Source organism: Heteronotia binoei, chromosome 10 (assembly GCF_032191835.1).
Source record: "Heteronotia binoei isolate CCM8104 ecotype False Entrance Well chromosome 10, APGP_CSIRO_Hbin_v1, whole genome shotgun sequence".
Taxonomy (NCBI): domain Eukaryota; kingdom Metazoa; phylum Chordata; class Lepidosauria; order Squamata; family Gekkonidae; genus Heteronotia; species Heteronotia binoei.
This window is the reverse complement of record NC_083232.1, coordinates 96,849,205-96,861,723: the sequence shown is the minus strand read 5'-3', so window position 1 is coordinate 96,861,723 and position 12,519 is coordinate 96,849,205. Positions and strand designations below refer to the sequence as shown.

The 12,519-nt window shown below is 48.0% G+C and overlaps 1 protein-coding gene across 1 annotated transcript in view; it reads right to left on the bottom strand.

The window, feature by feature from the left end:
- The window catches only part of SLC9A3 (solute carrier family 9 member A3), a 92,606-nt gene that overhangs the window by 38,567 nt on the left and 41,520 nt on the right, over positions 1-12,519 (bottom strand). Inside the window, exons 3-4 of the mRNA XM_060247741.1 lie at positions 6,651-6,811; positions 3,783-3,861 (exon numbers count right to left, since the gene is read on the bottom strand). Of these exons, the coding sequence (XP_060103724.1) occupies positions 3,783-3,861; positions 6,651-6,811 (240 nt within the window). The remainder of the gene's footprint in view (positions 1-3,782; positions 3,862-6,650; positions 6,812-12,519) is intronic.

Here is a 12,519-nt window from a genome sequence, read left to right as displayed (position 1 = left end):
AAACCCGGTTCTCCCAGATAAGAAAGCTCTGGCTGACCCAAGGCCATTCCAGCAGGTGCAAGTGGAGGAGGGGGGAATCAAACCCGGTTCTCCCAGATAAGAGTCTGCCCTTTCAAGGACAACCTCTGCCAGAGCTATGGCTGACCCAAGGCCATTCCAGCAGGTGCAAGTGGAGGAGGGGGGAATCAAACCTGGTTCTCCCAGATAAGAGAGCTCTGGCTGACCCAAGGCCATTCCAGCAGGTGCAAGTGGAGGAGTGGGGAATCAAACCCGGTTCTCCCAGATAAGAGAGCTCTGGCTGACCCAAGGCCATTCCAGCAGGTGCAAGTGGAGGAGTGGGGAATCAAACCCCGTTCTCCCAGATAAGAGTCCGCACACTTCACCACCACACCAAACTGGCTCTCTGGTACTGCAATACGAAAGGGTGCACCCGTGCTTATTTGTTTCAAATGCTGCTGTGTTGTCCCAGGGGGTGCTTAAGGCAGGCTACAGGACAGAACCTGTCACTGAATCCAAGCAAGTTCCATCCCAGAAACTTCAAACTGGCTGCCAGGAGCCCTGCCTTGGAACCAGAGGAACAGGCCGCTGAACTTCAGCAGGATATGAGGCGCAACAGGATATTTCCAGTAAATTAGTTGTAAACATCAAAAGCAAATCTCCACGAACAAGATGGCTCCCCGGTCCTGGCAAAGAACCGAGGAGGCTGACAAAACAGAAACTGGATTTCTGAAAGAGTCGGGGAAACACACCCAAAGGGGAAGAGGAAGAGAGAGACCTCTCTGTGCGTTTCAGAGAGCAAACAAGCTCCTCAAAGTGACACTCGCAAAGCTGCCCTTCGCGTGAACCAGCCCTTCTGCCATTAAACACCACCGTCTTTTGCCCACTGGCAATCGAGAGCAAACATCTCCCCTTATCTTTCTTTACGATAGCCCTTAAAGTACATAAAAAAAACATAATAAGCTTGTTAAAATTCCAATAAACTGAACAAAATGTACCATGCCGGAGTCAGCGCTAACATGGACCTGTGTCAAACAACCTCTGGCAGAATCCTCTCCCAGAGAGGGTGCATGGAGGAGACAGGACATCCCCAGGGTGCTTTCTGAGCCTTATCTCACCCGCGGGGAGGGAGGGTGGCTCAGTGGCAGAGCATCTGCTTGGGAAGCAGCAGGTCCCAGGTTCAATCCCCAGCATCTCCAACTTAAAAAGGTCCAGGCAAGTAGGCATGAAAAACCTCAGCTGGAGACCCTGGAGAGCCATGAATGGGGCTGTGGCTCAGTGGCAGAGCATCTGCTTGGTAAGCAGAAAGTCCCAGGTTCAATCCCCTAGACCCATGCCAGTCCGGCTTCCGCCCGGGCCATGGGGCAGAAACAGCCTTGGTTGCCCTCATGGATGACCTCCGACGGCAACTGGACCGAGGCGGCTCGGCAGTATTGCTGCTGTTAGACCTATCGGCTGCGTTCGATACGGTCGATCATCGGCTGCTGACCCGCCGCTTCGCCGACGCAGCAATTCGGGGGCTAGCCTTACAGTGGCTCTCCTCCTTTCTTGAAGGTCGGGGACATAGGGTGGCAATTGGGGGGGAGCTGTCTCAGAGGCACCCACTTCATTGTGGGGTGCCTCAGGGGGCAGTTCTTTCCCCGATGTTGCTTAACATCTACATGCGCCCCCTTGCCCAGATTGCACGGAGGTACGGGCTGGGTTGTCATCAGTATGCGGATGATACCCAGCTCTATCTACTGATGGACGGCCAGGCTGGCGATGTCCCTATAAATTTGGACCGGGCGTTACAAGCCGTGGCTGACTGGCTCAGGCTGAGCGGGCTGAAGTTGAATCTGGCGAAGACTGAGGTCCTTTGCGTGGGCCGCGGTGGACCGGGAGGGGAGATTACCCTACCGGCTTTTGACGGTGCGCCACTGATACCAGTGCGCAGGGTCAAGAGCCTGGGAGTGCTACTGGAATCCTCTTTATCAATGGAGGCCCAGATAGCTGCCACTGCTAGATCCGCCTTCTTTCACCTCAAGAGGGCGAGGCAGTTGGCTCCCTTCTTGGAACGCAGCAACTTAGCAACTGTTATCCACGCAACGGTCACCTCGAGACTAGACTACTGCAATGCCCTCTACATGGGGCTGCCCTTATGCCGAACACGGAAACTTCAGGTAGTGCAGAACGCGGCGGCCAGGCTGCTAATGGGACTATCTCGGTGGGAACACGCGCGGCCTGGGCTGCGGGATCTGCACTGGCTGCCGGTTTTGTACCGTGTTCGCTATAAGGTGCTGGTTATTACCTTTAAAGCCCTATATGGCCGAGGACCTGCCTACCTAAGGGACCGCCTCTCCCCATATGTTCCCCAGAGAGCACTGAGATCTAGCTCTCAAAATCTTTTAATAATCCCTGGGCCAAGAGAGGCTAGATTGAAGACAACCAGGGAGCAAGCCTTTTCAGCAATGGCCCCTCGATGGTGGAATCAACTTCCAGAGATGGTGCGAGCCCTGCGGGACCTGAACCAATTCCGCAGGGCTTGCAAAACATTTCTTTTTCAGCTTGCTTTTAAGACAGAACCTGGCTAAACTGACCTGTAGCCATCTAGCCATCTTATGTATGATTGTGACTTATAGTATTTTATAGCACCTGTTTTATCTATTTTAATTAATTTATGTAATTGATTGTATTTAAAATTGTTGTCTACATTGTTTTATTTAAATCATGGTATTCCATGTCTGTGAGCCGCTCTGAGCCCGCCTTTGGCGGGGGAGGGCGGGATACAAAAATAAATTTATTATTATTATTATTATTATCTCCAACTTAAAAAGGTCCAGGCAAGTAGGCATGAAAAACCTCAGCTGGAGACCCTGGAGAGCCATGAATGGGGCTGTGGCTCAGTGGTAGAGCATCTGCTTGGTAAGCAGAAGGTCCCAGGTTCAATCCCCGGCATCTCCAAAAAAGGGTCCAGGCAAATAGGTGTGAAAAACCTCAGCTTGAGGCCCTGGAGAGCCGCTGCCAGTATGAGTAGACAAGACTGATTTTGATGGACCGAGGGTCTGATTCAGTAGAAGGCAGCTTCATATGTTCATATGTTCAGCCCCTCCCCCCGCCGTCACCTTTCTCCTCACCTGCCGAAGCAAGCTGGACTCCAGGTGTGCCTCTCAACAGGAGGGCAGGTGGGGGGACCATTGCAGGAACAAGACAGGAGGGCTGGTGGTTGTATTAGGGTTGCCAAGAGGTCTGGAGAAAAATGCCCTGTCCCTTTAATAGAGGCAGAAAGAGTGAGAACTGACTTTTGCAGGGCTTTTTTTTTTGTAGCAGGAACTCCTTTGCATATTAGGCCACACCCCCTGTTATAGCCAATCCTCCAAGAGCTTACAGGGATCTCAGTACAGGGCCTATTGTAAGCTCCAGGAGGACTGGCTACATCGGGGGGCGGGGGGATCTAATATGCAAAGTTCCTGCTAAAAAAAGTCCTCATTCTGCTGTATGTGATGATGTCACCCAGAATTGCCGCCATCATCACGCGGCAACAACTCTAGTTTTTGGGCAAAACTCTATGGGTTTTGAGCCCAATTTTACCAGAGTTTTGACCAAAATCTAGATTGTCGCTGTGGAACGCTGGCAGTGCAATGATGTCACTTCTGGGTGATGTCATCATGCCGCGTTTCGGGGCATTTGCGGGTGGGGAGGAGCCTGCAAAAGCAGGGGGACCCCTGCCTGGACTGAGGGGCCGGCAACTCTAAATGTCATTATTCAAATCCCGCATATACAGTTCCATTCCCGAAGGGGCCACTCACCTATGCCTTTGACACAGTCCACACCGGTCACATTATTGGCTCCGATGGCAACGAAGGAATCAAAGACATTGTACAGCACCTAGCGCAAAAAGAAAAGCTGAGTGAATGAAGGATGGGGAAGCAGCCCTCTGCAGAATCACATGACACCTTTGTGCTGCAAATTGAATCTACCCACATTTATTTAATTCAGTCATTTATTTAAAACTTTTGTTAACCACTTAAAAAGTTCCGTTTTACAAGCCCAATTCCGCAGGGCTCATAAAACCGAACTTTTTAAACAGGCCTATAACAACTAGGGGAGAAGGCTGCCGCTTTCATGCTATTGGGCAACTCCAGCAGGAGGACCACCAACAGATAAATTGTATACTCTGCATAGCACCAATACTTTGTTTTAAATCGTTTTAAATTATAACTGACTGTCCTATTGTTTTATATTTAAAATTGAGATGTTGGTTTTATTGATTGTTAGCCACCCTGAGTCCATTTGGAAAGGGCGGGATATAAATGGAAAGTAAATAAAATAAATAAATAAACTTTTCTTCTGCAGAGTTCAAAGCTGGTTACAGCACAGGTAAAACATACAATAAAACACATTTTAAAAATAAAACCCAAAATTTAAAAATCCCAGTTCAGGAACGCTAGTAAACTATCAAATGTGGTCCTAACTAAAACCATCTTCGACTGCCACCTGAAGACTGAGAGTGGGGGGGCCAGGTGTGCCTCCCCAGAGGGGGGTGATCCATAAGCATGGGGTTGCCACTGAGAAGGCCCTTTCTTGGGTGCCCACTGGACGAGTTTCTTTTGATTGGTGGGATGGTGATGTGGCCTTTCCCTGGGATTTTAATTCCAAGGCAGGAAGATAGGAGACCAGACAGTCCGTCTTATACTCTGGTTTCAAGCCGAGTAGTGTTTTCACTAATCTGTTTGCTGCTATTTAGTATTTGTAGACTAGTTAAAGAAAGACAAAAATTTAATGTGGTTTGCTTAGATGAGATCATGGCAACAGACCTTCTAATATTTTGCAAATGAAAGTAGGGACACAATTCTCATACAAAGGATGATACACTAAGCTCTCCCCTCCCCTCCCTGCCCTTTGCCTATCGCTGAATCCCGGACTCTTTCTTCTGTAATGCGGAAATAATTCAATCCAGAAACATTTGCCTTGTGTTGTTTTAAAAGCCATTGTGTTCGGGGGTTTTTGCATTAAAAACAGACTGGAGACCCATAATTATCCTAGTCTTATTGCCAGCAGTTCAAAAAGAACTTTGCCAGTAATGACTCTATGGATCACTATGTTGTCAAAGACTTTCACAGCTGGAGTTCATTCGTTGCAGTTTTTCCAGGCTGTGTGGCCGCAGTCTTGGCACTGTAGAACCTGACGTTTCGCCAGCAGCTGTGACTGGCATCCTCAGAAGTCTAACACAGAAGGCTAGAGTTCGAGAACTCTAGCCTCCTGCGTTAGACCTCTGAGGATGCCAGTCACAGCTGCTGGCGAAACGTCAGGTTCTATGGTGACCACAGCCAGACAGCCCAGAAAACCTACAACAACTAATAAACTCTATATATCATTCCCCACTGTCTCCGTCATCTCCATGCCCCATGACCAAATATCCAGGAGTTTTCCAACCTGGAGTTGGCAACCCTACCCCCTTCCCTGCCAGTGGACAAGGGGTTAGGCAACCCTAAAGCAGGCATAAAACCGGGCATTAGGATTGCAATCCTACAAATATTCACTTGAACTCAATGGGACTTCAAGAGTAAATATGCATGGTGTTGTACCATTTAAATAAAGTTTTGCTTCCAGCCAAATAGCTGCTTAACACTTATTGGAAATCTCTTCAGCATCCATCAGTTTATGAGGATCTTTAGAACCAATTGCTTGCTTATCTGCAACCTGGATTATCCGATGGGGTTCTTTTTGGAATTTTTTAAATATTTTATTGATATAATAAACATCAAAGAAAGAAAAACAGGCAAGACAAAGACAACAAGAAGATATTGGATTTCTATCCCGCCCTCCACTCCGAAGAGTCTCAGAGCGGCTCACAATTTCCTTTCCCTTCCTCCCCCACAACAGACACCCTGTGAGGTGGGTGGGGCTGAGAGGGCTCTCACAGCAGCTGCCCCTTCAAGGACAACCTCTGCCAGAGTTATGGCTGACCCAAGGCCATTCCAGCAGGTGCAAGTGGAGGAGTGGGGAATCAAACCCAGTTCTCCCAGATAAGAGTCCGCACACTTAACCACTACACCAAACTGGCTCTACACCAAACAAGGAAATTACAAAACAAACTGAAATACAAGGACTTAACTAGATCATTTACAATTTGTTCCATCTTTACTCATATTCCATATTTCAACTTTTTACAGTCCCAATTCTTTTAATTTTCACCCCTTCCCTATTACATACTATACCAGTGTCACTTACTCTTTATTTTCCCTATAGTTTCTACGTTCTTCCTATCATCTATTAACATCAACATTTACAGTCGTTTCCATTGTTCCTCACCATTCTTTTAGTCACTCTCCTATACAGCTATATGACTCGCATTCAGGTTCTAAATGATCATACCATTTTTCAATCATTCATATAACGGTTGCCATGTTTTTTTGCATTCCTGTGTATTTCCTTCCTTCAGTTTAACAGAAAGAAAGTCCATTTCTGCTGTTTCGAGCAGTTTTTGGATAAATGCCTCTCATTTAGGTATTTGTTGTACTTTCCAATACCTTGCATAAACTATTCTCGCCACAGCTACAGCATATACTACCCAATATTATCCAACGTTTTTATGATTTACCAGGGTTCCCCCTAACCCGCTTGTCGAATTCCCAGGAAGTCTGTTTCCTTGACCCCTCAAGACAGGAACTTACCACAGTCACCGCATCGTTGAGCAGAGATTCTCCGAAAACGATGATGAAGAGGACTTCGTTGACGTGGACTTCCTCAAACACTGCCAGCACGGCAACGGGATCCACCGCGGCGATCAGGCTGCCAAACAAGAGGAAGTCCAGCAGCCCGCTGTTAAGATGGCCTACGAAGACAAAGCAAGCCTCTTGTAAAACCTCACGTCTCCTTCAAATAAATGGGACTCGTTTATAACCCTTGGCACACTTCGAGCATTAATAAAGGACCAGTGGATATACTGCAAAGCTCTTTGGAGAATGTGCAAATCAATGTGTAAGAAAGGTATGCCTCTCAGAATCAGCAAAACAAAGAAGGTAAGTCAACAACAAATCCAGCAAACCTATAATGATGCACACTGTTTGTTGTTTTGTTCTTCGGTTACTGCAGGGTCCCTGGAGGGCACCTTTGGAATTCTAACAAAGGGTGGTGGGCAATGTTCCAGCTCACAATTTTTTAGCTGGCTCACAATTTTTTAGCCTCCAGCTCACACATTTTTGTCTCAGCTCAGCAAAAATGGCACTAGAGCAAACTTAATTTATACAGCAGCTCACAGCTTTCATGCCAGTAGCTCATGAAGTAGAATTTTTGCTCACAAGACTCCACAGCTTAAAGGGAACAGTGGTGGTGGGCATGGCAACAAAATAGGAGTTGGAACCCATCACAAAATGGCTGCTGCAGGAGATGGAGCCACCCACCCGGAAGAAACCCAAGGGAAGGGAACAAGAGGAGAAATTTATAATACACAGGGAAAGGGGAGTAAGAGAGAATGAAACCAACACTGAAATGGCAGCTGCCATGGAAACCATGTCTTTTAAATCTGTCCAGCCATTCAGCTCTGCAGTGGCCAATCAGAAGCCCTGCTGGGCAACTGCTCCACTTGGCCCCACCCACTTTCTGAAAACACTTGGTGGGCACCAGGAAAGGGGTTGGGTAGGCTCCAAGGGCACCATTTTGGGGACCCCCTGATCTAGAGGATGAAGATAATGAGCAATGAGGTTGCTGTGTCTGTATTAAAAAGAAATATGGTTATATATATGGTTGCCAGGTTACTACTCTCAGCTTCTCCCTGTCCTGATGAACTCCATCTTGTGTCCTTGCTCTTATCTTACCTGCTGGAACAAGCAGCTCTTCTCTCCTGCTTCTCAATAGGCAGATGGGCAGCAGAACCAAGGAAAGAGTGGCACACAAGAGGCCATAGTTCTATCCACCTCTAGCACTGCCAGGGCTTTTTTTGTAGCAGGAACTCCTTTTGGGGTTGCCAAGTCCCCCGCAGCTGCTGGTGGGGGACTTTTTTTGCGTGCACACAGCACGCAGGGCGCAATGACATCACCCCAAAGTGACATATTGCGCCAGGCACATTGTGTGTGGACACTCTAGGAATTCGCAGAAAACTCTATGGTTTCGTGCAGGGACGCTCTAGCAATATGTCACTTCTGCCACGCGGTGATGGGACTCTTTGGGGGGGGGCAGAGATCCCCCTGGCGGCCTCCTCCCTGCTGGTGGGCTGGGGCCTGCCCAACCAGGGGATCTCCTGCTGGGATCTTGGCAACCCTAACTCCTTTGCCTATTAGGCCACACCCCGCTGATGTAGCCAGTCCTCCTGGAGATTAAGAGCCCTGTAAGCTCTCGGAGGATTGGCTACATTAGTGGGGTGTGGCCTAATAGGCAAAGGAGTTCCTGTTACAAAAAAACCCCCAACAATGCCCTCAGCACTGCTAAAGGACCTTCATTGGCGATCCTGACTACAGAAGAACTCTCAGCAGCCTTGAGAGGGGATAGGGGTTAAATCTAGACATCTTATGTGCTCTGTTGCACCTAATCCCATTCCCTGTTATAGCCCCCATCCCACACAGCTATTGTACATGCAGTTCCCATGATTCTCGGCATTGTCTTTTTTGGTGGCCAGAGAGGACATCTCCTTTTTTTATCAGCAGAAAAACTCACTGGTTCCCACCCAATGATGATGAAGATGATGATATTGGATTTATATCCCACCCTCATCTCCAAATCTCAGAGTGGCTTACAATCTCCTTTATCTTCCTCCCCCATTATACAGTACACTAGTATAAAACCGATAAATGAACAAATCTACAGAATCCTGGAAACCGTACTATGCTTAAAGGGTTGGACTTGTTTTGGCGAACCCAAGCTCCCCTTCACAAGAGAATGTTTCCCAGGGTCCCTCAGAGGAGAAGAAACTACATCCAACCAATTAAAGTCTGCAATGTAGGAATTTCCAGAGAGAAACTCGGGTACAACTTTTGGAGCTCCTGCTTGTCCAACTGACTCCTATTGCCTTATTATTTAAATCACAGAAACTCTCTTAGGATTAGGCGGGAAACCTTATTTATTCAAAACATTCATTAGCCACCTTCCTTCCTTATGGAGCTCTTAGTAAGAACGGGGACAGAAGAGCAGAAACAACAATGCTGAAGATCCTCCCCTCTCCCACAAATGGAGGAACAAAAAACGGTGACCCAAATTGGCCAACATCATTCTTCTGTTTGGTGTAGGGGTTAAGTGTGCGGACTCTTATCTGGGAGAACTGGGTTTGATTCCCCACTCTTCTACTTGCACCTGCTGGAATCGCCTTGGGTCAGTCAGAGCTCTGGCAGAGGTTGTTCTTGAAAGGGCAGCTGCTGTGAGAGCCCTCTCAGCCCCACCCACCTCACAGGGTGTCTGTTGTGGGGGAGGAAGGGAAAGGAGGTTGTAGGCCGCTCTGAAACCCTGACCTTAAAAGGGCAGCTTCTGGGAGAGCTCTCTCAGCTTCACCTACCTCACAGGGTGTCTGTTGCGGGGGAAGAAGGTAAAGGAGATTGTGAGCCGCTCTGAGACTCTTGAGATTCGGAGTGGAGGGCAGGATATAAACCCAATTTCTTCTTCTTTTATCCTCATTACAACATTATGGATGAGTTAGATTAGGCTTTGAGTGAGGTCACCCAGAAAGATTTGAATCCTGATCTTCCAGATCCTGTCTAAAAGTCTAACCACAACTACTCACTGGTTTGCCCCTGAACAGTGCGACTCCTAGCAAAGATTCCCCATAATAACAACAGACAGAGAGACAGGCAGAATAATGGGCAGCATCGTCTCTCGCTGTCTGTAGCATCCATTTCTTATTGTATTGCTCAAAGAGCTTCTGAAGTTCCGGATCTTAATATCTTGGTTGATAGCCAGATTTTATGAGCACTGTTAGACACTGAGAAACAATAAAAACAAGTGGGGAACTTTGATCATTTGTGGGGACGAAGGTGGAGGCCTAGAAAGGGTTGACAGGAAATGCCGTTGGAACACGTACAAGCACACTTACTCCTCGGTAGCGGATTGGGATCCACAAGTGGCCCAGGTGGCCGAACCAACTGACTAAAGGAACCCGGATAAAGCAGAATGAGAAATGGGCTAGGAATGAGAGATACAAATGCTATAAATCAGGGATGGTCAAACTTGTTTAACATAAGTGCCACACAGAATAAATGTCGAGATGTTTGAGAGCTGCAATACACGAACATCAAATATTTGAGAGCGGGAAGGAAGGAAGGAAGGAAGGAAGGAAGGAAGGAAGGAAGGAAGGAAGGAAGGAAGGAAGGAAGGAAGGAAGGAAGGAAGGAAGGAAGGAAGGAAGGAAGGAAGGAAGGAAGGAAGGAAGGAAGGAAGGAAAACAGATGGGGAAGAGAGGGAGGTGGAAAGAAAGCAACTGTAACTATAAATGCATTCTCCAAGCCACTGGTTGGCTTGGCAATGTGATTTAAAGAGACAGTGAGGGTTTCAAGAGCCACGCACTATGTGTGAAAGAGCCGCATGTGTGGCCAAAATGAGCCACAGTTTGACCACCTCTGCTATAAATATTGGTGAGTGTGAGACCAACATGAAATTCAAAGAAAATGCTTATTTTCTCAAAAGAATCAGGGTGGTAGGAATCAACCCAAGTGGAAGAAATTCTGCACCATCATGCACACCTAGTACATTAACCCACAACTCTGGGCTCAGGTTTTAAAAATGACAATTTCATGGACTTCCCTGCATTGCCAGGTTTGAACAGGCACAAATATTTCACGGACAGAAGGGAGTAACAAAACACGTTGAAGATGCAATCGGCTGGAATGGACCATTTATCTTTTTTATAGGTTACCAATTATGTTCCCCCATGGTAATCTTTAAGACCTGAAGAAGTGAGTGAGCTAATATTTATGGGAATGCGGTTGTTCTAGGGTTCAGTCCGACTGAGAGAGACTCGCAGCCACCTGTCAAAGGGACACACCAAGGGCAGGCGTCTTCCTAGACCTATTTTCTGTTTGTTTTGATTCATCTGCCCATCCCAACCACACACAATAATTTTAGAAACTAGCCAGCGAGTTCTCCTTGACACTTCTATCACGCCGTTTTCACAGCGGATACGTTCAGGGGCCTTTAAACTGGGACACCAACCTATTTTGCTCCTCGGTCACACACAGTCTCGGCGATGAAGAGTAAAAATAGAAGCCTCGGGATTCTAATGGAGTGAAAGAGCCACAATAAAGGGGGACGTGTCCTTATAGTGACATGGCCTTCTGACAGGGTTGCCAGCCTCCAGGTGGGGCCTGGAGATCTCCCGCAATTACAATTGATCTCCAGGCAGCCCAGATCAGTTCCCCTGGAGAAAATGGCAGCTTTGGAGGGTGGACTCTGCGGCATTATATCCTCCTGAGGTCCCTCCATTCCCCAAATCCCAGCCTCCTGAGCAGGGCCTGCCCTGCCATTAGGTGATCGCCTAGCGAAAGTTTGGTGTAGAGCCAGTTTGGTGTAGTGGTTAAGCGTGCGGACTCTTATCTGGGAGAACCGGGTTTGATTCCCCACTCCTCCACTTGCAGCTGCTGGAATGGCCTTGGGTTAGCCGTAGCTATCACAGGAGTTGTCCATGAAAGGGCAGCTGCTGTGAGAGCCCTCTCAGCCCCACCCACCTCACAGGGTGTCTGTTGTGGGGGAGGAAGGTAAAGGAGATTGTGAGCCGCTCTGAGACTCTTGAGTGGAGGGCGGGATATAAATCCAATATCTTCATCTACCTCACAGGGTGTCTGTTGTGGGGGAGGAAGGGAAAGGAGATTGTGAGCCGCTCTGAGACACTTCGGAGAGGAGGGCGGGATATAAATCCAATATCTTCATCTACCTCACAGGGTGTCTGTTGTGGGGGAGGAAGGTAAAGGAGATTGTGAGCCGCTCTGAGACTCTTGAGTGGAGGGCGGGATATAAATCCAATATCTTCATCTACCTCACAGGGTGTCTGTTGTGGGGGAGGAAGGGAAAGGAGATTGTGAGCCGCTCTGAGACACTTCGGAGAGGAGGGCGGGATATAAATCCAATATCTTCATTTACCTCACAGGGTGTCTGTTGTGGGGGAGGAAGGGAAAGGAGATTGTGAGCCGCTCCGAGACTCTCCGGAGTGGAGGGCGGGATAAAAATCCAATATCTTCATCTACCTCGCAGGGTGTCTGTTGTGGGGGAGAAGGGAAAGGAGATTGTGAGCCGCTCTGAGACTCTTCAGAGTGGAGGGCGGGATATAAATCCAATATCTTCTTCTTCATTTTCTTCTAGCGCGCCAGCCTTCTGAAGGCACCAAACTAGGCACCCATTGCATGACAGTGATATTATCAGCGAAGAGGGGGGGGTGCCTGAAGTTAGCCTGGCCTAGGGCACCAGACAATGTAGGACCAGTCCTGCACCCGAGTCTCCACCCCCAACCTGGAACTGGTAACCCTACCTTTTGAACAGTCTAAGGAAGCAGACGATGTTAATCTGAGGCACTGATATGGCTCCCATAAGATAGCTTCCACAGGGCAGGAAGCACCAAGCTAATGGGGA